This window comes from Lycium barbarum, chromosome 9 (assembly GCF_019175385.1).
Source record: "Lycium barbarum isolate Lr01 chromosome 9, ASM1917538v2, whole genome shotgun sequence".
Lineage (NCBI taxonomy): Eukaryota > Viridiplantae > Streptophyta > Magnoliopsida > Solanales > Solanaceae > Lycium > Lycium barbarum.
In genome coordinates this window covers 15,662,625-15,690,462 of record NC_083345.1, presented here as the reverse complement: position 1 = coordinate 15,690,462, position 27,838 = coordinate 15,662,625, and the positions used below count along the sequence as shown (strand labels likewise).

At 32.9% G+C, this 27,838-nt stretch overlaps 2 protein-coding genes across 2 annotated transcripts; one reads left to right on the top strand and one right to left on the bottom strand.

Moving 5' to 3' along the window:
• The first annotated feature begins 11,670 nt into the window (after positions 1-11,670).
• On the top strand, positions 11,671-17,529 carry LOC132610728 (probable LRR receptor-like serine/threonine-protein kinase At1g67720). The gene is made up of 9 exons (XM_060325086.1): positions 11,671-11,972; positions 12,325-12,871; positions 13,907-14,361; positions 14,515-14,650; positions 14,808-14,879; positions 14,960-15,028; positions 15,281-15,352; positions 16,914-16,985; positions 17,080-17,529. Exons 1-9 carry the CDS (start codon positions 11,894-11,896, stop codon positions 17,120-17,122), a joined length of 1,545 nt encoding a protein of 514 aa, XP_060181069.1. The 5' UTR covers positions 11,671-11,893; the 3' UTR covers positions 17,123-17,529.
• A 409-nt stretch (positions 17,530-17,938) lies between these two features.
• Positions 17,939-18,658, bottom strand: LOC132611692 (uncharacterized). The gene has a single exon (XM_060326079.1). The coding sequence runs from the start codon at positions 18,656-18,658 to the stop codon at positions 17,939-17,941; it is 720 nt and encodes a 239-aa protein (XP_060182062.1).
• Positions 18,659-27,838: the final 9,180 nt, after the last annotated feature.

Here is a 27,838-nt window from a genome sequence, read left to right as displayed (position 1 = left end):
AAATATGTTTGTGAAATACACGCGCCAACCCAGATTTGACATATGTATTTTTCCCTTTAAATTTAATTTTTATTACTTTTCCCCTCATTCTTCATCTTAATTTCCATCACCTTCCACCATCAAAACAATTTCAGAGCTTTTTTCCACCATTAAAACAATGGTAAAATTCAAACTTTTAGGAAGCTTGAAAAAGGCAAAATGGAAAATAGCGACAAGTTCTGTGTATCCGCTAACAAACCCATTTGATTCAGCTTGAAAAGAATCGATTTTGGCAATAAAGATGAAATGGGTATTAAGAAAGAGTTAGAAATGGAGACGTAGTTGGCTGAAATCCTTCAGAATAGTTGATATTTTGGGCATTAACGTTGCTCAAGGTTTGATTTTGCCATCGGTTGTTTCCTTGCCTCTCCAATTTCATTGATTTCCAAGTTGAAATTAAAAATATTCAATCAATTAATCAGCCGTAACAATTAATCAGAGAGAGAAAAGTAGCAAAAACTGAGCAACAGGGTAGCTGTGGACGTCAATTTCAATGCGTCAACCCCGGAACGATCGCGAAACGAGCAGGTGTTGCCGTTGTTCTTATTTTGTGGTATCGTTGGATTACTTTTTCAGCTAAACCTAAAAACAACCTAGACAACAACATATATACAAGTGAGAGCAACATCAAACAAGAAACAATTGCTTGCCGGAGAAGATGAGATAAAGTAGTGGTAAGACAATCATGGTGTTGCTTCGACGGATTTAGCCGGAGCAATGCCGGTATAGCATGAAAACTTAGCAGATTTGGAGAAAAGATCTGTGGTGGAGGAGGTGGTGTCACCGGTTATAATGGTGCCGGCGAGGTGATAATACAGAGAGAGAAATAACAAAAATATATTTGTTTTACAGAAAAATATTATAAAAATAATTTCTTAACATTTTTTGGGCTTCTCACTCTCTCTGAGAGAGTGTTATATACTCTTCCTGCCACGTCAACGCTCATGAAATAAATAATTCTATTTTAAAATTGTTTAGGAGTCAAATAGGATCCCGCAAAGATTTGATGTGTAGTTGGTATTTCGGTCAAACATTGGCGGGGTATTTGGCCATTTTCTAATTACACAAATATAGTACCTAACTAATAGTTAAAATATTTTCTGGGAATAGATCTGCTAGTAAGCACGAATTTACGTTGGATGTCGTTTCTAAGGGAACTTAATTTATTTTTTGGCCTTATTAACAAAAGTTTGATAATTTTAGATTCTCCCCAAGAAAAATCCTTTTTCATCCGCTTTCTTTATCTTCATTCCACCTTCTTAGTGCTTATTTGTGGTCGTAATTGTGTGAATATTCTTTCATTGAGTTTTGATTTGAATTAATTTAGTTGGAAAAATTTGAAGAACACTGCAAAAATTGTTGAAGAAAATAAAGTTCATCTATTAATTTTTTAGAGTTTAGGTTGAATCTAACAATTGAAAATCGACGGAAATAATATTAGAAGGTTGCATATCGAAATTTTTTTAGAGTTTAGGTTGAATCTAACAATTGAAAATCGACGGAAATAATATTAGAAGGTTGCATATCGAAATTTGAGTCAGTTCGAGTTGATTTGAATCAATATCAAAGTAAAACGTGTTGGTGAAATTTTTACACAGCAAATTATAACGACCCATCAGGATTTTATAGTCAATATTTTGGTTATAATTCTAGCAATCCGTCATGATTTGACCATAAATTATGGGTGATCCATCAAGATCTGCAACAAGACAAATTTTTCCATCAATTTAAAAATCGCTGAATTTGTGACCAAACTTTGGCATCTATTAATAGTACCACACTTTTCTTTTTATTCAGTCTAAAAAAGAATGATATATTTTTATATTTAGAAATCATTTAACTTGAAACTTCCCCATTTACCTTTAATGAAGTGATTTAAATCCACACAAATATCTATAACTTGTTTTAGACCACAAGTTTCAAAGATCTTTCCTTTCTTTTTTAAACTTCGTGCCTAGTCAAACTATGTCACATAAATTAGGACAGAGAGAGTACCTTTTAGTAATATAATTATGAAATTTTTATTATAGAAAGTATTATAATTCAATTAATTGAAAATATCAATAAATTATTTTACTTAGTCCGCTTCTCTCATTTATGACTTTCCTAGTTTGGTTCTCCAATTGAAAGATTTGAAATACATCTTCTCCTACCGAGTTTCATGTCATCATCTCTTTCTACTCAACAACATTGAAAAACGCTTTCAAGTGTTAGCATCTGTCGTAGTCTTAAATTTTTAAGTATAGACCAACTTCATCATTTTAAGAAAATATGTCTATACGTTTCTTGACCGTTTATATTTCGTCTTCGTGATGTTATTTCTCATTATTTGTGTGAGACGTATGTGTCTAAAATTAGTGCATTTTTATCCTTACCCAAAGGTATAAGTTTTAATCTTTTGGTTTTATGACTTCTTTAGCGGTTTTTGTGTTTAATTTAAATCGCTATTTCTTTGTTCCTGAATATCTCTACTTTAAATTTTCTCTAAGCGGACCTTTACCATTTTATGAACTTATTATCATTATTTAAATATCTTTTTTTTTTTTTTTTTTGCAATTGTCTCCTACTTCTTCACGTAGACCCCACCTTAATTTTTTTATTATTATTTTTTTTTTTTACAATTGTCTCCTACTTCTTCACATGAACCTCACCTTATTTGTTTTTTCAATTGTCTCCTAATTCTTCATGTGGACCATATCTTAATTTTAGGGCTGGGCATAAATACCGAAAATCGAAAAATCAGACCGAACCGAATTAATTCGGTTTTTCGGTGTTCGGGTTTTCGGTTCGGGTTCGGTTTCAATTTTCAAAAATTTCGGAGTTCGGTTCGGTGTTCGGGGTTTAGTGTTTGGTTTTTCGGGTTTTCGGGTTTTCGGTTTACATCAAAATTTTATGTATTAGCCCAAAAATATTAAATAGTCCAAGCTCATGCCCATTAAATTTAAGCCCAAAAGAAATAGAACCCAAGCCCTCTTTCAATCTTTCTTTTGTATCTCTAATTAGTAATTACCCAAGCCCACTTCACTCTTTTGTATCAATCATCAGATAACGTATCCCTATTTTTCACTTCTCACTGTCTCAGTCTCAGAGCTTCAAACTTCAGAGCTCAAAGTTTGCACTTCACTGTTCACAGAAGCGGCGAAGACTTCTCTTCCAAGCTCGGCGGCGACTTCTCTTCCAAGTTCCGGCGGCGACAGAGTAAGTATTTCTCTCTCTCTGTTCTCCTAATCCTCAGTCCTCACTTCTGGCAGCGAATTCTCTCTCTCACACTTATCCTAATCGACTTCATCTGTTCTTTCACTAGTATATTTCTTAGAAATGTTCAGACTTAGTGTGTGCTGTTGTGTTTTGGTTTTAAAAAAAAATGACTTTTATCATACCTGGTGGCTGGTGGTTGTGCTGTTATTTTTTGTTGAGCTTGTGGTTTTTAACATGCTGGCCTACAATGCCTTATATTTTCTCTTTAATTTTCGTAGATGGCGGATGAAACTAAATTAAGTGTTGTTGATTTAACTGGTAGCATACCTAATACAGATGATACTGATAACAATGATAACTCACTTGACACCCAGGTAACAAAGAAAAGAAAAAAAATGCAATCTAGATCTGTTGTTTGGGGTCATTTTGAGAAGATTGTTGTATAGGGAATTGATAGAGCGAAGTGTAAGTATTGTAAAAAAATCTTGCTGCTGCAACTATAAATGGGACAACGGGATTGAGACAACATTTATTGAGATGCAACGCATATAAATCCCTTATTAAACCTTCCACTCAGAAAAAGATACATTTTCCATCTAAGGATAAGAATCAGATAAAGGACCATTGGGAATTTGATCAACAATTAATTAGGAGGGCTTTAGTTGAGATGATAATTATTGATGAACTACCATTTAGCTTTGTAGAAAAGGAAGGCTTCAAGAAGTTTATGAGTCAAGCCCAACCTCTGTTTCAAATTCCATCCCGTAGAACAATAACAAGGGATTGTTATGAACATTACAATGAACTGAGACAAAATTTGAAGAAGTCTTTTAGATAAGCGCATTCAAAAGTTTGCCTTACCACAGACACATGGACATCATTGCAAAAAGTTAATTATATGTGTTTGACTGCTCACTTTATTGATAAAGATTGGAAGTTGCATAAAAAAATACTGAATTTTTGCCCTGTCACTAGTCATAAGGGTGAGCACATGGCAGAGACTATTAGTAATTGTCTGCTTCATTGGAACTTGGACAAGGTATTTACTATTACTGTTGATAATGCTTCTTCAAACGATGTTACAGTTAGAGAATTGTCTAAACAGTTAAATATGTGGGGAACTAATATAATGGATGGTAAGCATCTTCACGTGAGGTGTATGGCTCACATACTTAATATAATTGTGCAAGAAGGTTTGAAGGAAATTGATGCTTCTGTTAAACGTGTTAGGCAAATGGTAAGGTATGTTAGAGCATCTTCGGCAAGAACAAGAAGCTTTAAGAAATGTTGTGAAGTTCAAAAGATGGGATGTGCTAAAACATTAATTCTAGATGTGCCTACAAGGTGGAATTCCACCTACGCGATGTTGAACACGGCACAATTTTGAGAAGGCATTAGATAGGTTTGACTTTCTTGATAAGAATTTTAAAACTTATCTTGCTACTCATGTTTGTGAAGATGGAAGTGTCGCAGGTACGCTTGAATGTGATGATTGGGTGAATGTAAGGAATGTGATAAAGTTTCTTAAAAGATTTTACGAGCTCACCGTAAAGGCTTCAGGTTCACATTATGTTACTTCTAATGTTCATTTTGAGGATATATGTGAGCTTGATGCATATTTTAAAGCGTGTGTAGCAAGTGAAGATCTTAGTTTGAGTAGAATGGCTGAGCGGATAAGAGAAAAGTTTAGGAAGTATTGGGGTGATCCTGAAAAGATGAACAAAATGATTTTTATTTCTTCCGTATTGGATCCTCGCAATAAGTTTGTGTATGTTAGCTGTGCACTTGAAGAGCTATTTGGGGAGGAAGTTGGAAAGAAAGTAAGCGAAGGAGTGTACGATTATATGAAATCTTTGTTTGGAGAGTATCTTAAAAATTATTCAAGAGCATCTCATCATCAATTGTCTCCTTCTCTATCTACTTCATCTCATGATACATCTGATGAAACTTCTAGTTCCGGGTCCTCTTCAAGTGTGAAATCAAATGCTTTGAGAACTAAGCTTCACTTGAAGAAACAAAAGGAAGATTCTGGAAGTGGGTGTGCTAAATCCGAGTTGGATAAATACATTGGTGAAGAATAAGAGCCAATAGATGAAAGTGAAACCGCCGTTGAGTTTAGTATCTTAGGTTGGTGGAAAGCTAATGCTCCTAGATTTCCTGTTCTTTCAGAGTTGGCTCGTGATGTGTTGGCTATTCCGATTTCTAGTGTGGCATCGGAATGTGCATTTAGTACTGGTGGTCGTGTACTTGATTCGTTTAGAAGTTCGTTGACTCCTAAATGTGTGCAATCTCTTATTTGTGTTCAAGATTGGCTTCGGAAAGAGACTAAATCTGTTAGTGTGGAAGAAAGTTTGGATCATCTTGAGGAACTTGAACTTGGTAAGATTTTGTATTTTTTTATGTGTTTTAGTGAAAAAATAATATACTTTTTTATGTTGTATGACATATTTGATTAAATTATCTGTAGACATGGAAAATAGTGGAAGAGATCCTTGCATTGTTGATGTATGATTGCAATTTGCTTCTTTGTTACTAGTGGTAAGTTCAATACTTTATTTTGTAGTTTTGTTCTTTTATCTTGAAAGTTATATTCTGAGTTTCTAACTTTTGGTTTTATCTATTTTTTGTTATTTTCAAGTTCAACCATGCCTTCTAGAGCTCGCTCACAAGTTTGGGAACATTTTGTGATGGTTCAAGACAATGAAGAAGGGCGTAAAGCTAGGTGCTTAACATGCGGTGCGATAATTAATTGTAATAGAGCAAATGGCACATCTAGCTTAATGAAGCATACTGAGAGATGTCTTGAAGATAGGCGGATTCACCTTCAACTTTAAGCTTATGTTTTGAATTTGGTAAATTTCGGACTTAATTATGATTGTTATGTGAGACGATGGATTTAACACTTAGTGTTACAACTTATGTTTTGTATTTGGAGCTAAAATTTAGGACATTTATGTTGTTTGGCCGTTTGGATGTTTGGCTGCTGCTCATTTTATCGTTATGTTGTTTGTGTTGCTTGTTTTTCTCTTGTACGTTGTTTGTTGCTGGTTACTGGTTTTGAGCATTCAGATAACTGTTGTTGCTATTGCTACCGAAACTATGTTGCTGCCACAGTTTTAGCTGTGCTGCTGCTGCTGCTGAACTGTGCTGCTGGCACAGTTTCAACTGTGCTGCTGCTGCTGAACTGTGCTGCTGCCACAGTTTCAGCTGTGTTGCTGCTGCCACAGTTTCAGTTGTGCTGCTGTTGCTGAACTGTGGTGGTGCTGCTGGTGAAACTGTAGTGCTGCTGCTGAAACTGTGGTGCTGAAAGCCTGAATTGAAAACACCGAATTGAAAAAATCGAAACCAAACCGAACCAAACTTCAAAAAACCAAAACCGAAAAAACCGAACCGAACTAGTTTGGTTCGGTGTTTGGTGTCCACTTTCAAAACACCGAAACCGAAATAGCCGAACCGATATATGAGAAAACCGAACCGAAGAACCGAACGCCCACCCCTACTTAATTTTTTTTAAAATTATTTTAAAGAAGAGTGGGTTTGGTCGAGATTGGGTGGTTGACGACCAAACCCACTCTTCTAATATAGTAGAATGTGGATATCGTGACAATGCAAATTTTGCCAGTCAATTAAATATTTTGGCAATTCGTCAAAATTTTGCTGCGAAAATTTTGCGCCGAATTTATTTTTGCAAAACTTTTCTTAACAGTGTAAAATTTAAATGATGACACAGAAACACTCTATTTGTGCAAATCTCCCACTAGCGAGGTAGAGTATTCTTTATAGGGAATTTTACATAAATGACTAACATTTAGGGATTTTAAATTGGGCATAGCTACATTTTAGCTAATTACATTTCGTAGCTACAGTATGCGCTACAGTAGATTGTATTCAAAAATCGAAGTGTATTCAAAATTCGGTTGAGTTAGATTTCGCTGTATTCAATTTAAATTTCGCTGTATTAAAATCAGATGTATTCAACTAAGTTGTATTCAAATTAAATGTATTCAATTAAGTTGTATTCAAATTAAATGTATTCAGCTCAACTTTATTCATTTGTAGCTATTTTTACACTATATTCACTTTATTATATTTAAAACCGATTGTATACAAAAAAAATATCCTTCAAAATACACCCCAAAACACAGAATTTTGCACTAAAAAAATTAATGAATACACTAAAAAACTGAATACATGAAATAAATTTCACTCTATTCATTTGTATACACTTCAAAATTCATTGTATTCATTTGTATATAAGAAATAAAATTAACGAATACACTCAAAACTGAATACAAGAAATAAAATTCGAGCTAAATTCTAGCCAGATCTGGTTGTTTCCATCCAGATATGACCGCTGCGGAGTTGTAAGCCGTTGCCGTCAAGAGAGAGAGAGAGACGGCGAACAACAACAATCACGGCCAACAGCAACAACACAAAACTCAACAACAACAAAGTTAGCGTAGATTGGCCATCTGTTGAAGATACAAAAATCAACACAGATCCAAAAAATCAACATAGATCCATACAAATCCGAGAATAAGATCTTCAAATCAAACTGTAAATGCAACTTAACAGTAGCAGCAGTGGGCCAGTCACTTTCAGTGAATTTAACAGAACTTAATTCCTGTTTTAGATTCGAATTATATAGTGTGTATATAAATATACTAGCGGCAACACGTAGCTGTAGTTTGAGAGATGCGTGAATTTAGAATTTAGAGAGGGAAATAGAGGGAGATGAGAGAAGGAAGAGAGAGAGAGAGAGAGGCGGTCGTTTGATTGGGCTCCGGTAGAGCTCCGCCAGAAAAGATGACCGGCGGCGGCTCAAAACGTTAGAGAGAGAGCAGACGTCGTTAGAGAGAGAGAGAGAGAGAGAGAGAGAGAGAGAGAGAGTGGAGGAGAACATTAGAGCGAGGAGGAGAAGGAGGAGGCAACTAATAAGTGTCATTAACATACAACTTTTAGCTATGGGGAGTAATTAATGTAAACTATAGCTACTAAATATAATTATCTACACTAGTTTGTCACACCATGTAGATTTCCTTTCTTAATAACATTGGACAGTTGTATAGCGAATTAAAATGGACTTTGCCTGCGAGACCGGCCTAGTTCAGTCGTTCAATAAAATAGGAGTGGGCTAAAAAATCAGGCAATTTATAAATGGGCTCTAAAGCCGAACCTGAAGTAATTGCAAACTTTTCCTTCAAATGGGCTGGTCTTTAATTTTTGGCCTTCAAAATGGGCTGGTTTTTAATTTTTATCCTTCAAAATCGAATTTATGCCTAGTGCGGAAAAAGTTTTTTAAGGATGCGGGCATAACTTGTGGATATTATAAGGGACAATTACGTATATATACATCTTAAGGAGAAATATTTACGAAACGTGACGATAGTTTTATATTTACAAAACATAACATTACAACCCTATACAAAACATGCTTTAAAAAAAATTAAAAATTATTTTTTTAAAAAAATATTTTATTATTTAAAAAAAAATAATTAAAATATATATATATATATATTTTAAATATTTTTTATATTTTTTTCTCTCAAAATTTTATGTATGAAAGTTGTATGAAATGTGTATATCTCGCTCAAGGCTTAAAAAGTTACCTCAAAATTTAGTGTATGAAAACTATATGAAAAATGTATGAAATGTGTATATCTCATTCAAGGCTTTAAAAATCCGCTCAAAATTGTGTGTATGAAAACAGTATGAAATTTGTATCTAGCTCAAGTCTTAAAATTTCACTCATATTTTTGTGTATAAAGTTCATGTTAGATTTCTGTAAAATTAATACAACTACAACAACATTATATATAACTTTGATACAACATTCAAGACTTAAAATAATCGCTCAAATTTTTGTGTATGAAATGTGTATATCTTACTCAAGGCTTAAAAAGTTCGCTCAAATTTTATGTATGAAGTGTGTATATCTCGATCAAGGCTTAAACATTACACTCTAAATTTTATGCATGAGAATGGTATGAAATGTGTATATCTCGCTCAAGACTTAGAATTTCATTCACATTTTTCGTATATAATGTTCATATTAGGTTTCTGGAAAATTAATACAACTACAACAATATTGTAACAACTTTCATACAATATTCAAGGCTTAAAGTTTTCGCTCACAATTTTGTGTATGAAAAATATATTAAAAATTTCGCTCATACATACACATTTCATACATTTTTCATACACAAAAATTTGAGGTAATTTTTTAAGCATTTGAGCAAAAAAAAATTAAAAAAATATAAAATTATTTTTTTAAAAAAATAATTTTAAAATATATATATATATATATATATATATATATATATATATATATATATATATATATATATATATTTTCTGGAAAAAAATAAAAAAACGAAAAATATATGAAAATTCGTCATGTTTCGTAATATATCGTTATGTTTTGTAAGTAAGGAAAGCTAATGTCACGTTTCGTAAATATTTCTCCTTAACATGTGTATATATATATATATGTAGTTTTCCCATATTATAATGCATAATTTATGCCCTTCTAAGCATAAGTTCGATTTTGAAGGGAAAAAAAATTTAAAGCCCAACACAAAATTGAGACAACAGCGCAAATGACCCGCCTCACTTGATCCGCTAACATAAAGGAATGGGCCAAGGCCAGCCCGTTACTCCAGGAACAAAATTAATTCTTAAGTCAATTAATAATGCCCCAAAATGATGTAATAGAAAAACGACCATAAACAGTAAAGAAGAAACTAGGATTTTATTCTAGAGGATCCACTGGAGAAAGGTGCATACTTTTTCCTCTTTTATTTGGTACCTTGAATTTTGTTTTGTGCCTCACAAAATTGGTACTAATAGTCTGATTTTTTTTTTTTGTGTGTCTGTCATAAATTGATGGATCCAAAGTTTGTAAATTCGAAAGTAGAAAGATTTTAATCCATTAATTTATGAAATAAAAAAGTTTCAACAATTATTATCGACATCAAATAAAATTATTCCTAGTGTCATCACAGCATTGGCGATTTTCCTAACACTGTTGTCACTGACCAAGGGGTGGAGCCACATTCGGTTTATCTGAATTCTCTTGGGCAAAAAATTACACTGTCTATTTATGATTAAAATTATTTTTATGTATATATAATATATGTTGAACCAAAAGATCCTTACTCCGTCACTGCACTGACAAAAGACAAAGAAACCAACAATTCCTCATACCAAAAGATCACACGTGGCATAAGCAACCAGATGGACGATGTGGTCTAGGCTCCTTGACAATTTTTTAATTTCAAAACCTTGTTGACTTGTTACACGACAAAACAGAAATAAGAAGAAAATGGCAGACAAAATTAAGCTTTTTTGTGCTCGTCGTGCTTCCAATTAACTCGAATTATGAATTGGACTAGAAAAATTTAAATTTACAATGTCGAGTTTAACGTTGCTTCAATTATTTTACAAGTTATTTGTTTGTTCATATATTGGTAAAACGATTCAATCACATACTACTAATTAAAAGATTGTGCTAGGAATATTTGCGCTTTGAGTGGCGAATATTTGTGCGTGCTTGGTGATTTTATATTGTTTAAACAATTGGAACTTCTTGAGGTTCATTTTCTTGATATTTCAGTATTTTTAAATCTTTAAACTTCAACTGCTATCTTATACTTACTAGTTTTATATCATCCAAGTTCCATCTCGTTTCACACGAACTATATCACAACTGGAAATAGTCAAACAATTTAGAGCCGGTTTGGATGGGCTTATTTTAGGTATTTTTAAGCACTTTTATAGTGTTTGGATAAAATAAAAAAATACTTTTAAACACTTATTTTTAAGTTAAAATGACAAGAATTAGTCATAAGCTAAAATTTCTAACTTATGACTTTTGACTTACAAGTCATAAGTCCATCCAAACGGGCTCTTATTCCTAACAACTACTGTATTCATCAAAAGTATTTAAATATTTACTTAAAAAATTGTGGATTCTAGAACCTTATGTAGCTTATATTTTACTACATAAGTTGTTTAATCATATTCAACTCTTCTTTCTCTTTCAATTTAAAATTAACTATCACTTTTTCACAAATTTCTATCAGTTGTACCATTTTCCGACCTGAACTATCATCATTTATATGATCAACACACCTCGAAGTTAATTAGGCCAACTATGAGATGTTTTCTTTTCCTATCTAAACTACTATCATCTATTCGACTAGATGTGTTTTAATAAATAGATGATGATGATAGTTCAAATACAAAAAATGAACAACTTATAGTTTGCATAGTGAAACTCGCAAAAAATGATAGCTCAGCTGTGTTTTTTTAACCATTATATCTTTTAATTTAGATACAAAATTAATTTTCTTTCTAAAATGAAAATGAATTACCTCTAATCCGCAAATTGGCAGCAAAGTGAAGTAGGCTGACCTGGTTCATTCCCGCGTTCTTTCACCTAAAAAACAATAACCAAAAAATGGCATCACTCCTTTGATTCTTTCCTCTTTACCAACTTCACCTCTCGTTCTCTAAACCAATTTCTATTCTTTTCTTCCTTTACTCATTCAACTCTTCCACCGCTATTCTCAACCCCCCTAAAGATCAACACTTTTTCTCTAGAGTCTCAAAATTATCACACGATTCTTTGTTTCTTCAAACATCATCATTAACCATGTCCTTCTTCTATTCCTCTTTGCCTTTTTTCCTTCTGTCACTTCTTTTCTTCCCTTGTCTTTCTCAATCCCTTAGAGGTAAACCCCTTTTACACATTTCATCATTTACTTTTTGAAAAATTGATCTTTTGTCAAAGATTTGAACTTTATTTCAAGATTTCAACTTTGAAAATGGTATTTGAAAATTGGAGTTGCTTTTTGAACTTTCGCAAGTGATTTGAAGTGAAAACAGCTTTTATCAGTTTTTCGAATTTCGAAAAAATTGTAACAATTGTATGTCCAAACAGTTTTCGGGAATAAACTTTTGAAGAAAAGTGAAAACTATCTCTGGACAAAGGGGCACTTAATCATTTGCCTTTGAAAAAATTGATCTTTTTTGTCAATTTTTTTCAAAGATTTCAACTTTTCTTGTTTTTTTTGTTGATTTCAGGTGTTTTGATTGATTGTGGTGCTACAGTTGACTCTGTTGTTTATGAACAAAAATGGGTTTCAGATACTGGTTATATATCAACAGGAACACCCAAAAATGTTACAGTTGAAGTTCTTGATTCTACACTATCAACTGTCCGTACATTTCCATTGAAAAACAATGTTTTCAAGAAGTTCTGTTATGAGATTCCTGTTTATCGTGGAGGGAAATATTTGGTTAGAACAACTTATTTCTATGGTGGGGTTAATGGTAATTTGAATCCACCTGTATTTGATCAAATTGTTGATGGAACTTTTTGGAGTCCAGTGAATACAACTGAGGATTATTGGCATGGAATGTCTTCATATTATGAAGGTGTTTTTAAACCTGTTGGAAAGACTATGAGTGTGTGTTTGGCTGCTAATAGTTATACGGATTCGGACCCTTTTATATCTGCTTTGGAGCTTGTTTTAGTATCGGATTCGTTGTATAATTCTACAGATTTTAACACTTATGCATTGACTTTGATGGCAAGGAGTAGTTTTGGGAACAATGGATCAATTATCAGGTGAGTTGGTTCACCTATCTAATTACAAATGCCTCTTTAAAGTCCTTAGCTTTGACTAAAGAAGATTTGTTTTGATTTGATTAAGTTGGTATTTAAGTTCCATTTATGATTCCTGAATTTCGAGATGCCAATTACAATGCAATTCAAATAATTGCAGTCTATGTAGAAGTGAATCCCATTTTAAGTGTTTAAATGGTTAACAGTTTGTGTGTTTCAATCCCTATTGACCATCAACTTATCCTGAACTTTAAGATTGTAGAAGTTTCTAAGTTTCTTACTTTCAACACATAAACATTTAAATCTTCTGTACTATGGTTTAATTAGTTTGAATAACTTCTGTTAGATATTAAGGTGTCATAAAGTTTAGTTTTTTTCAAAGGAATCCATTTTGTTGGCTTGTGAAACTAAAAAAAAAAAAAAAATCACGCAGAAAAAGAGAAAGAAAGAGTGAAATCAACTAAGACAGTCCTAGGAAAAAAGAAGGTGTGAAATAAACTATCACAATCCTACTGAAAAACCCGGAAGCAAGTAGTATTCTATTCCACTATTCACCAAATTTATAAATGCCAAAAAGATTCTTTTAGAAATCCATATTCTTAGCATTGTTTGTTCACAATATGAATTGAAACCATCGAGTGGTTAGGTTCATTCTTAGTGCTCATTTGAAATAGGTTTTGGATTGCAAAGCAATCTATCCTTTCCCGTGTCTCTCTTAATTTTATTACAAGGAAGAAAGATTTCTTTCTACCATACTATTTATTAGTTAGATTGTAGTGCCCCTTGGATAAAAATAAAAATAGAGGCTGCATTTGATAGAAAAATGCCTAGGCATGGGTTATGCTCTTTGTACTAGCCAGATATCAGCCTTTGTGGGAATTTTTTTTTTGGGCATGATCCTGAATATTGCTTCCAAGCATAACTAAAGCAAGAAAAATAGCACCCATAATATATATAGTTGATAATATCATCCATGTTTAAACAAACATGCTTCTTTTGGTTATGTTTATAATAACTGCAAGCATTTTCACCTGCCAGATATCCTGATGATGAGTTTGATCGTTACTGGGAGCCCTATGGACAACATTCTCTTGCAGAAAGTTTCAGTCATGTTTCTGTTTCTGGCATCTGGAATTACCCCCCTGCAAAAGTATTTCAGACACGGCTCGCACATAGTCAGCTCGGACCTATGGAGTTATTATGGCCTCCGGCACCTCTCCCAAATGCAACATATTACATAGCTCTTTACTTTGCTGATGATCAAGATTCATTCTCTGGAAGAGCATTCAACATAAGCATAAATGATATACTGTTTTATCCCAACCTTAATATTACTCCAGCTGGCATGGTTGTATTTGCAAATCAGTGGCCTTTGTATGGTAATACAAAGATAACTTTAACTCCTCAGTTTGGATCAAGTATTGGCCCGTTGATAAATGCAGGAGAGGTTTTTGAAGTGCTGCCTGTTGGAGGAAAAACTCATACTCGAGATGGTAATCTGCTATTCTTCTTCTAACATCAATTTAACTTGTAGTCCAATGATCATATTGGTTAACTCCTTTCGGTCCAGATCAATTTGGTTTATACTTCTTTTTATGTAGATTAATTATCTCTGTTACATTAACGCGATATATTTCTGTCTGCAGTCATAGCTCTAGAAAGATTGAGGAAGAGTTTCAAGAATCCTCCCGCTGATTGGAATGGTGATCCGTGTTTACCCGTTCAATACCAGTGGACTGGAGTTACATGTGCAGGAGGACCACGAATTCGTGTAATTACTTTGTGAGTTCAGATGTCTCTTATTCCATGAGCCTCAAACTCCTCCCTCCAAAAAAGAAAGAAAGGGAAAAGAGAATAGTTTACCTTACCCCCAACCGAAATTACGCCTGTCCAAGTGATTATATCCATTAACTTGTGTTCCTTTCTCTTTTGTCTGCAGAAACTTAACAAGCATGGGTCTTTCTGGGTCAATTGCACCTGGCATTGCCAGATTGACAGCATTGAGCGGAATGTACGTGAATATAAATTTCTTAAGTCGTCATAGGTTAATGGATGCAAATAGATTTCTTAACAATCTCTTATTTATCACAGATGGCTTGCGAATAATGATTTGACGGGATCTATCCCAGATCTGAGTTCATTGAGTAACCTGGAGAGTTTGTAAGTTACACTTTGGTTTCTTTTGTTCTATTTCCTAATGCTGTTGCAATAATACTGTTTTTCAGTATAGCCCAAGCTTTTGTGAAAAAGTAGAAAAATAAAAACTTTTGATCTTGTAGTTTTTCATACCACATAGAGTTGGTGCTTTAGCATGGTAATTGGCTTCGCCAAAAAGCACGCAAGCTACTTCAACGTTGCCTAATTAGCCTAATTAAGTGTGTCTATTCCTAATTGTCTTGTCTTTTATTTCAGACATTTGGAAGACAATCAGCTTAGTGGAGAAATTCCGACATCTCTTGGAAACATTAAGAGCCTTAATGAAATGTAAGTTTGTCTTTCCTTAATAAAACAAAATGAGTATTATACGTTGTGGATTTTGGCATCCCTATTTGCAGACTGCAACACTTCTTTTTTCCTCAAGTATAGCCTATGATGCTAGTACAAGTACTGTTTTTCTCAAGTATAGTAGCTATACGATGCTAGTATAAGTATGGTTTCTATAACCACCTCAACGGATTTGCTAGATATTCTCTCAGTCGGGGGAAGGGGGCAGTGGGGGGACACAGCGCCATTTGACACATGCTAAGCAAGGGAATTAGGATTTCTGGATGCTAGTAAGTTAATTAACCACCTCAAATAGTGTCTCTTAAGTGGTTTTCACTTGGTATAGAGATACATTTTCGAAAAAGGATGAAGCAGGTGTTTGTGAAATTTGTGTCAGATGCTTAATCTGATGGATGGTAGAGCAGCCACAGATCTCTTTAATGTGAGACTCCAGCTGTCAAATTGATGTTTTCATCAATTGTCGCTTCCCCAAGTTTCTAAAATTGTCAGATTATAGATTCTTGTTTACTCTACAAGTATTCTGACTCGACTTGCTTGTAGAATCTTGATAGAGATTGTGGTGTGGATCCACATTTTTAATACTTTCTGGTCTATCCATTTCGAAAAGAATTCTCCATTTAAATTGGAGAATCTCTGAGAAGTAATAAACCAATGTGGAACCATTATCCGAACTCATGAAATAGATGAGAACCATGCTTATTGATCTCTACTGGTAGTCATTCGCCACCTAGTTCTAACATTTAGACTACTGCAAGAATTATGAGGAATAGGATCAAAGAGCTTAACGGATGATAGTTCTAGTTTGGGATGCAAGTGATGAGGCTGTTAGGGTGAATAGTATTTCTCAAACAAAAAACCCAAAGAGCTAGGTTACAATAGTTGTACATATAGCTCGAATATTTCTTGTTCGCTGCTCCAACAGGATCTTTATCCGAAAAATCACAATCTTTGATGTGCTGAGTCCTTACCTTGAGTATCCATGACTGCTTTAGACATAACTTTGCTCCTGGAATTTCATTTCACAAGGTACATGCTAATTCTGTATTTTTTTCTAAGCGACCACAACAGATGTAATCTTTTATGATACCAAGTGAAAATTTGCAGTGAAATAAAAGATAGATGAATTGGTTTGCATGAGTGTCTGAAATATAGCTTCTTCTTTTTTTCTAAAATAGTTATACATATTGTCGGTCAGTTGAATATTAGTATATATTTGGCCATCTTGTACGTGATATTGATCCCAAAAGCATCATTTATAGTTCATCACAGAGGAATCAGGAAAACAGTTTTATGTGTTATTGGCATCATTTCACACACATCCCTTACTTAAAGTTCCAGTTTACATGATTATGTGACCTAAAAAAAATCTCAATGAAATATCTTTTGTGTCAACATATGCAAAGACGTTATATCGTCATGTCATTGCGTACGTTGGTATATATCCTGCAAAGGATGCGATTGAGGAACTTGCTTGATGTTGTATATGCTCATCTGATATTATGCTGAGATAAAGTTAATGACATAGTATTATTTTTTGCAGCTTCTTGCAGAACAATAATTTGACTGGAGAGGTACCGAGCAGTCTTCTCCGAAAACCAACGCTGAACCTCAGGTAATAAATCATACATAGCAATTGTTTTTTCATTGCTTTTGCCTTTTGCTTTCGTTCAAATATTAATCAAATTGTCCGGTTGCTTTCTTCGTAGGACCACTCCTGGGAATCCATTGTTGTCACAGCCCCCAAAATGAGGAGCTTATCCTTGCTCCTTTGGACATTGAGAAGTATAAAATATTCATTTTTTGGCATTAGATTTCAGAACCCACACATCTCTTTTTCAATCTTGAAGATTTGGTGAAAAGAAAAATCTTGAGAGCTTATTTATTGGAACTCCGGAATACATTCACCAAGACTAAGTATTCAAAATGGTTTGCCAGCACATTGTCTACCCAAGTAGTCTAGTAGAATGGATTTTTGCTGTAATTTTTTGGTGTCCATAGCTGTATGTACAGTCATTGGGTTTTCAGTTCAATATTTTTCTCCTTGTGTAACTCAAAAAGTTTGTCTTTGATTCATATATACTGGAACTCAATTGTATAAACAGTTTGTAACTTGTTTATTATGGAAGTGATGCAAGAGTTTTTCTGTTGATTGTAAAGTGAATTACTTTGTTCTGTTTCCTCTATAATGAAACCATCAATGAGACATGCACAAAAAATTGCAAAAAAATAGTGTGTAAACATTAAACAATTTCAAAAGAAATTCAAGAGACATATGCCTTGTTGGTTCACTATTTCTATGCATGAAAACAAAAGCTAGAAATGTCAGATTACAATAACTCTTGAAACTAGATGGAATTAGCTTATGATACATTACAAGAAATGAACACATCAACATGGTAATTCGTCAGATCCTGTGAGGAAACATGTAATCTAAACTCAGGAGAAGAAAGAAATTAAAAGATGTCCCGAAACCAAATCAAATTGGAAAAAGAAAAACAAATAAAAATTAAAAGGAGACATGAAAGAACATCTCTACACAATGACCAACAATGGGAAAGTTCTTCTTCACCTCTCTATTGCTCTTCCTTTCTTAAGGGAAAACAAAGGTGGCCGTGCAGTGTTTTTTCCCTGTGTGCAAATTGGCATATGAATCACAGGTCTAACTCTTAAACTTTCTGATTTACTTCTCTCCAAATCTTTCTTAATCCTCTTCACATGCTTCTCTTTGATTCCTTGAACTTTGCTTTTCTCATGATCTGGTACAGATATATCAGCAAGAGAACTTGAAGAAGAGGAGGAAGAAGTAGAAGAACAAGGTGATAATGAAGAAGCTCTTTTGTGCTTCAATCTTAACAACTCCTTCCATAAAACAGTGCATTTTGGTGGCCTAGGAGATGGATCCTCATCAATAAACCAATTTATTGGCCTAGTTTCTTCCTTGCTCTTCACCTCAGTATTATTCAATATTTCTTCCTCAGCATGTTCAGTTTTTAAACTAATCTTGTTGAGCTTTTCAGCATAATGCATTTGCCAATATGGACGTAACTTACCCTCGAAGAACAGCTCGTCCGCTGTGATCATCTTTTCGCTGGTTAACTTGTTGGAAAGGAACTCGAATTCTGCTGCACTTCGCGCTCTCTCTTGCTGATATTTTCGCTCTTTTTCTGCTTGTTCATTTGGAGTAATGCATATGAAGTTTTTCTCATCAAGAAATTCTGAAGAGAAGGAAATTCGGGGACTAGACATAGGCTCGTCGGATCTAGAGGCACCTTCTAAGGAAACCATGTTAGTGTTACCAAGAAACTAAGGGGAGAGAAAGAGGCTGAGGAAATGTAGCTGGATAAAGGTAAGAAGCTAAGTTTGTTGTGCTTTATAAGGGGAGGAAATTTTAGAAGAAAGTGGTATTTTTGTGCTGCTGTAGTTGTAAACTCTTATGAGGGGTTCTTTGTTATTTGCTAGTAAATATTTATGACAGTGAGAATATTTAAACCAAGTTGTCTGGAGAAGGAGAAACAAATGAAGTAAGTTTATGTATTAGAATATGGGAACAGCACATGGACACCTTTGGAGCTAAAGACAAAAGCTTTTCTACCATGGTATCTTACTGTCTTTAAACCGATTCAAATAATCAGCAGTATATAGGACAATAAAGTGATTGTAGCTCCAGTTAAATGGGATGCGATCATATCAGCATTGACGCACCAAATCCCATCAGAACTGTAAAGTTAAGCGTGCTTGAGCGAGAATAGCATTAGGATAGCGGACCCCCTAGGAACATCTGCTTCTTTAAACCAAAAAAAAAAAAACTCCTGTTAAATGTATGTTGAATTGAGTAGACTTTGATAGATTTTACTTCTGTTTTTGAACTTCTAGGAGACAGGAAGTTTCTACTTCTCTAGTTTGTTGTTTTTGCCTCACTGCTAATGTTTTATTTCAGGTTTTTTTTTTTTTTTTTTTTTGACTCTTTCTGTCCTGTGGTACTAGTAAAGATATTTACATTTGAGCTCCTTCAAATTTATCTAGTGGAGGATGGTCACTGTATTAGCAGGGGCGGGATAATCTACTGTCTTCGACTTGAACTATATTCTATATATAGTATTGCAGTTTCAACAAATATAAAGTAAAAATAAGGATGTGAAGTTTAGTTGGAAAACAAAATTTGTTCTCTCTTCTAGCCAATTATTTAACCACTTGAACTTGATAATGCTTCTCCAAATTCTCTTGGTGAAGCTTACTATTTTTCTTGATTAAGCATGAGCTGTACACAAGGAGAAGAAGAGGTGCAATTTCTTATTTATTCTTTTGGTCTCTGTGTGTGTGTTTGTTTTGGCGGGGGGGGGGGGGGGGGGGGGGCGGAGGGTGCACCCCCACTCACCTCTAAATTAATGAGATAGGATGAATTTCAGCCTCGATAAAAAATGCTAGGTAATTTCTTGTCATCTAAGTCTTGGTATGTATGGTTATTAGGCACATGTATTTGTGAGAGGTAGCACACAGAGTGAATTAATTGAAGTGTGCTTAAGCTGACTGGAACACGGGACACCATAGTTATACAATAAAAAATGAAAAAAGGAGACAGGGTGACCCCTAGGCTATACTAGCAGTCTGCATGAACTGTTACAACAAAGAAGAGCAGCACAAGAAGACAATAAAACTAGGAATTTTTCCAGGATGGTGGTTGAGTCAAGTCACAGTGTACTATTTATCAGTGGAACAACATAATGGACCTGGTAAAATTATGGTTATAGAAGCAATCTAGGGATTAATTTGAGCAAAATAACGTTTGGTAAATTTGGATGTCATTTTTTCAGATAAGTGCCCATTATTCAAGAACCTTAGAGCAGTTTATTAAAATCAAAGCTGTTTTATTAGTGAAACAATGAGAAATTTTCTTGAAAGTGAAAGGTAAAATATAGTCCTCATCTACTTAGACACAGGTGCAGCTGCACTTAATTTCGACTTTGACCATATATGTATACATGTAAATTTGACAAAACCTTATAGGGAGATTTGCAGTTTTAGTCCCTAAAACATCGACAATTGTAATTTTGGTCCTCAGATATCTGGCTAAGTAAATTTAACCTTCAATGGACTGAAATGTGCACTTCTAATCCCTAAGTTTCCTTATTTCTTTAAATTTTAAATCCTCTAGTAAAATTCTGGCTCTGTCAGTGATGTTTAGTTTGTACATTAGTCCATTTTAGAGGGTAACATAATTTTAAACATAGTCTACAACTATAAAAGGGACCCAAAACATACTCTTAATAAATTAAAAATTACATATGTTTAGTCATATATCACAAGGATTAAAATTAAAATTAATCAATAACTGAGGAATTGAAAGTGCTACTATCTCAAACTTATATATATAGTAAAAATGATATCCATTCCGATTTCAACAACTATTTATCATAGATTTGCATATTTTGTAGCAGCAAATCATTATAATAAAATAAAATGATAATCAGGAGAATCAATTAGTCAAAAGGAGAGGGTGCTTTAGAAGTTTGACCCTTCATATAACCTAACAGAGAGTTCATAATAACATGGGAGGACTTCTAGGCATGTGGTCACATGAGTCTAATTTCTAAGCCATGTGAGACTCTGCAATTCCCAATTAAATCAAGTTAATGATCTTTCTCTCTTACATGACTATCCTTTGAATAAGTTTGTATTTTGTTGGTCACTTGGTAATTTTCCTTTCATGCAAAGGGTAATTTTATCCTTTGATAAAGTTTACAATGTGGTACATATCATGTCCTGTTCTTGGAAAAGCTTACAATAAGATTTAGAACTTGTTAATCACCGTTATCTTAAAAAAAATTAAATTGATTTTTCAATCGGTATCTGATATCATATTGGGATCTAACTAAATTCAAATTCGCATTGCGAAGTTCCGCATCGGTCGGGGGTGGGCGCTAGGATTTAAAACACTCCCTAATAAAGATAACTATGTATCTACTAGGGTTTGAACTTGAGACTTCTGATTAAAGATGAATTAATATTTATCGCTCCATCACAACTATGATTGGTAATGACTCTTATCTAATCAATGACAGCTATGAACACAGGGTGAATCCTTTTCATTATTGCATACAGACTTGTTATGACAAGTTTACTAGTATTTTTTTCTCTAAAGACAGAGTACCTTTGCACAATCAATGGCTCTGCTTAATTGTGATTAAGAAAATACTGATGGAGTTTAACAACGGCTCATATGATAAATCAATATAAAAACTGATGATCTCGGGAGATGGAAAAAATTATCAATTTTTTTTTTAATGTTATCTTGGTCAATTTGCACATGTATGTTACTTATTATCTAATTAAGTAGAAGATATAAAAAGGATCCTGATGCAATTTTGATAATTATGAAATGATCTGTCTTTTCAAGTTTTGACTGTTGGAACCATTGAGGAAAAATGGATAGTTTACTCTTTATATGTTGAGAAATAAATTTATATGATAAAAGGTTGCATTATCAGACACAAATCAACTTGTATTTTTTAAATGGTACATACCATATATTTTATTGGGAATGTGTACTGAGGGAGGAGTTGAAAGATTAACTTGAGACTAGTATATGACCAAAAAAAAAAGAACTTAAGACTAGTATATCAGTGGAGATAAAAGTTCATCTTTAAAAGAATTTCAACATATTTTTAGTATAAAAGTGGATAAGGTTTTATATTTTCTACATTAAAGTAGAAGAAGCATCATGCATGTACAATAAAAGTGTTTCTCTCAGGTAAACATAGTATCTGAATAGCCGGAATGAGAGTTCAAAAGGATCTATTTTAGTTTAGAAAGGTTAATACATATTCCCAATTTCCCAGCTATAAACTTTTTTTGTATATTTGGAAATAGTAATATTCAATTTGTTTCAAATTGGATATCTTTAATTATTTGTCTTTGTAAAGAAATTTTAAAAGAAAAGTTTTGATATTTTATTTTTATATATAAAAAATTCCAAAAAGAGGAAGTTTCAAGTACCTGGGGTCAGTTATATAAGGTAATGGGGAGATTGACGAGGATGTTACGCATCGTATTGGGGCAGGTGGATGAAATGGAGGTTCGCATTCGGGGTGCTATGTGATACGAATGTGCCGCCAAGACTTAAAGGTAAGTGGTGGTTAGACCGACTATGCCATATGGGTGGAGTGTTGTCCAGTCAAGAACTCCCATGTTCAGAAGATGAGAGTAGCGGAGATGAGGATATTGAGATGGATGTGCGGGCACACCAGAAATGATAAGATTAGGAATGTAGATATCCTGGACAAGGTTGGGGTGACCTCTATAGATGACAAGATGCGGGAAGTGAGGCTGAGATGTTTCAGGCATGTGAGGAGGGAAAGAAGCAGATGCCCCGTTAAGGAGGAGTGATAGGTTAGTGGTTGCGGGCTTGAGGAGGGGTAGAGGTAGGCCGAAAAAGTATTGGGGTGAGGTGAATAGGCAGGACATGACACAACTTCAGCTCTCTGAGGACATGACCCTTGATAGGAGGTATGGAGGTCGAGAATTAGGGTACAAGGGTTGTGGGTAATCGTCCACTCTTCTTTTCCGCTCCCCAAGTTTTCGTATTATTGTTTTATTTTCTTATTTTGGATTTTTATTACTACATATTATTTCTTTAGTCTCAGTTATCCTATTATCTTGTTGCTAATGCTTGTTTTCGTCTTGCTATGAGTCAAGGGTCTTCCGGAAACAGCCTCTCTTCCTCCCCAGGGTAGAGGTAAGGTCTGCGTATATACTACCCTCTCCAGAATCCACTTGTGGTATTATACTGGGTATGTTGTTGTTGTATATATTTTTGAAATAGCAATTTACTTGTGATTATAATGTTTAAAGATTTTTCTTACGTACTAAAAGATTGAAAAAGAATTATTTAAAAGATGAATATTACTCTCCATTTCAAAAAGAATGATAATGCCCGAAGCATGAAAAACAAGCATCTAAATGAACTTATCCGCTATAAAGATAGATGTGAAGGAACAATTTCAAATAGAGCGAGTAAATAATTACTATATCCGTTTATTTTTACTTGTCTACTATATTAAAAATAAATTTTCATTTTTATTTGTCCACTTTAGCATAATAAGAGAAAGACAATCTTTTTTTTCTTGCTTTACCCCCAACTTTAACTGATAATACCCTAAATCATTTCTCAAGGTATTTTGAAATGCTAATAGTCATGAATATTATAGATTTATAGTAAAGTATATACTTTTTTTATTATTTCCTTAAAGGAAGTGTAAAATTTATTATGGATAAATAAAAATGATACAGTTTACATTGGTATATCCGAGGAAAAAGACAACGCAGTAAAGACACCCTTGAAGTTTGTCACCTATTCTTCTGCCGCAGATTTAGATTCAAGAGTCAAATTAGAAGAAAAAAAGGGTACTTAGGGAAAGTTCTCTTTTAATTTTATCAGATTACATACTCTAACGTACCTGTGGGTACAGCTGAAGCATTGTTGTATATTAGAAAGGGAAACACTAAAATAAGTGATTAAGAATTAAAAGCATGTACTACTACTAGGTACTATTGACCCTTAGTGCTTACCAAAAGTCTCAAATGCGAATTTTCTTTTATTTGTACTTTTTGGGAGTAGGGAGGGGGTTAGATTTCATCAACATCATAATTTTTTTCGTTTGGTAGTGGCTCCAAGGAATTTGGGATGTATATATGAATTAAGATATCGCAAATGGGGCATCAAACGGGTCGTTATATCCATAGAGAATTAGAACTTGTTGGCCTCAATTTGGTGCCAATTTATGACTTGAGGATTTCACAAATATTTGTGTAAGTTCTTTGAGTTTACACGGGCATAAATAGTTTTATGCATTTTATGGAATTCTTATTCAAATAACACGAATTCTTATTTTTATTTTATAAAGTTTATTACGGGCGTTTCCAGTTTGAAACCTTTTGATGTCTCTGCTTTGCCTTTCCTTCTTATTCTCAAAATATTTTTATGATACCATTGTTAGGAAGCATATCAAATACGGAGTAATAAATAAATTAAAGAAGGGAGACTGAAAGGCTGGTTTCATGCAAAAGCCTGGTTGTTAACGTGAATTGACTATTTTTCCCTCAAATTTTTTGCTTAACTGCATAATTGGACTTCAAACCTAAGGGCAGTTTAATATAATGCACGAAACATCTCTCGTTCATTCGTAATTTGATTTTGAGATATATACTAAAAAAGGTGTGTGAACACATTGTCCTTAAGAATATTTCGTCCCCACAAAACATGATATAATCAGGCATATTCTTTAGGCGTCAAGTTCTCCAGATGATTAACTAGGAGCAAAAACAATAAATTTCAAGAATGAAAAGCCCAGCTAATTTAAAAGACGGAGCATGAGAAAAATAGAAAGGGATTGGACTTAGAAATATATCTTGAGTTTACCAAAATACTCTATATATAGCCACATGCTTCTGTGGCTAGTCAGTAAAACTCTTTAAACTTTATCTAATGATTAGTTAACAGCTAGTTTGTACTCAGGGGCGGAGCTAGATAGGGGTGAGGGATTATTTGAACCCCATCGACAGAAAATTACACTATGTATATAAGATTAAAATTATTTTTATGTATATATAGTAGATGTTGAAACTCTTGACTTCTTCGCATATTTACTTTTTCATATTTTTAAACTCCCTTAATGAAAATCCTATCTCAGCAACTATTTGTACTAGCTAGTTTTGATTATTTCTAAGTTAAGTCAAAATAAGATACATTAAGTAGATAAAAATAAGGGACATTATTCATTTGAGATTCACTAATCACGGAGAGTCTATCCCATTATAATCATTATAATCAATAGCTTATTTCATGACTCAATTCTGTACTCCAATACTTCCTTGGATTTTAAGTGTTGATGGCAAAGAAAAAAAAAATGAATAATATAGATTTGTGTGGATAATGGACCTCTCAAACATATATGGTTGGATACACCACGTACTATGGCCTCACCGACAATTTCTTTCGGCAGCCGTATAACGTATTAGTTGAATAATTTTGAAACATAGATAATAACAACTTGTATTCATGATTGTCACGAGAGTTATGAATACTTTAATGATTCGAGTCCATTGATTTATTAAAATCTTATATTTGTCTCTGATCAACCAAAACACCAGATATAAGAGCAGTTTCACTTCTTCTCTTCTTTATAATTGTCCTTGATCTAATACACATTCTTTAAAGTTCATTTATATTTTAATTTCTGGATGTTTGAAACATCCATGAAGTGTTGGATCATTTTGTATATAGGACCGGATTCATGTATGTATATATATATATATATATATATATATATATATATATATATATATAAGTGTGGTTTGGCCCGGGCTCACTACATTAAAATTTATATTTACAACTTTTTTTTGTGTTATTTTTTGCTACTGCTGCTTTTTATTTTGTTTTTGTAACATTATATTAGTTGTAAAAGTAGTTCGACACTTTCTCAATGTTTCTAATATATTGAATCATATAAAAGTTTTTGTAAGTTAGAAAAAAATATTTTTCTTAGAGTATATCTAGACTTCTTTTTTATTTTCAAACAAATGCATGCACTTTCCAAAGTTGCTTAAAATTTGCCAAAATGTACAATGACAAATAATATAAAGGGTAATCTAATAGTCGACTCGGTCCATATTAGCTTGGGCGCACTCCTTAAGAAATCACTTATCCTTAGAAGCATTTTTACTAAATCACCTTAATTAAAGAGTGCCCATTTAATATGATTTTTTGGTTGTGTAAAAAAAATTACTTATCTAAATAATGATAAATTTGATATATAAAACTATTAATATCTTCTTAATTATATATAAAAAAATATTTATTTGGACTAATTATAAAAGCTAAAGGTACCATATAAAAAAAATTCACAAAAATATTATAAATATTAATATACACCAATTTTAGGGACCCACATAGAAATGGACAAGAAAATAGAGTGAAAAATGAGAATAGGCTAAGAAAGTCAAGATGAAAGTCTAACAATTAGTTAGAATTTAACTAAGTGACTACAAAATCTTTAGATTCCCCCTTATTATAAGTAGTAATATATATATACTTACGGAAGGTCCGTGCTAAGCCCGGACCTAAACTCAAAATATAGAATTAGAAATTTTCATTAAATAAGTATAATGTGTCACATTTTCTACCACATAATTAATTTAACGTATTTGCAGGTTAATGATCTCTTGTTGATAAGTTTTATAATTATTAAAATTTTCGTCACACAATTAGATGATTTGAATGAAAAAATTATTTAGAGGAAGAACATTAAGTAGAAAAATTAACAAATCTCAAAGGGACACAGTGATTCGATATCCCACTGACATGATAAAGATAAAGTATCATAATTACAACTTGTGAAGCTCATAAATCAAAAAATATTTTCGTATTTTTGTGAATTTGTGAGAGTGTGATTTTATTCATAGATAAAAATCAATTTGTTTTGATATTTGTAGATTTTCACTCGTTATTTTGAGTCAAGTGTTTATGCTAGTTAAATGTGATTTTAACCTTGGTTTTAAATGAAATTCAAGAAATAACTTATATTTATTAAATGAACCTCAAGAATCAATAAAATTGTATTCTTCATATATACTTTATACTTAAAAAGATTAAATTTAGTTAACCAAACAAGAGATTTTAAAGATAATTCAATCTTGACGGATAACGTTGTTTTCATTTATAACACTATATGGCATAATTTAATAAATTTATTTCTGTATTTATAAAAAAGCATAGATATTTCAAAGGCGATGTATAAAATTGTCCATAATTTTTTTATTCGGTTAAATTACACTCTTGAAATTTTAGCTAAAACATAATTTAACTAAATTATCTTATATATCTCAATTAATATTAATCTTTCTTTCACCACATCTCTCCATATTTATCAGCGCGGATAAAGGTGAAAAAAATAATTAATTCTATCTTGATTTTTTAAAATAACATATATTTAAGATAAAATAGACCAGAAAGACTAAATAATATTTAAAGCTATTTTTTTAAAACACATATGACCTCATTAAAGTATAAATATAAAGTTAAAAAAATACCCACATGTAAGTAAAAGAGTTTTCAGAAATTCTCAAATTTTATAATGCAAATTTAAATTAAAAGAAATGCGTACATGTAAGAATCTATACCAAACGAACCAACAACAGAAGAAAAAACCGTCTGAAAATAATAAGCAACAAATGAAAAAGGAGAAAATGAGAGAGCAACAAGAAGTACAAATATCTAGTGAATAAATTGTTGTTTTTTAGGTTAATAGATAAGATCAATAGAAGAAAGTAATATGAAAAATAAGGTAGGAGGTTCAACAGCTTTTGAAAAATACATTATAAGAACCAAAAGTAAATTTGATTCTAAAAAATAAGAAAAAAACCTAAAAATAATTAATTAAAAAATTTAACATTAATTTAGGAATATTTGTG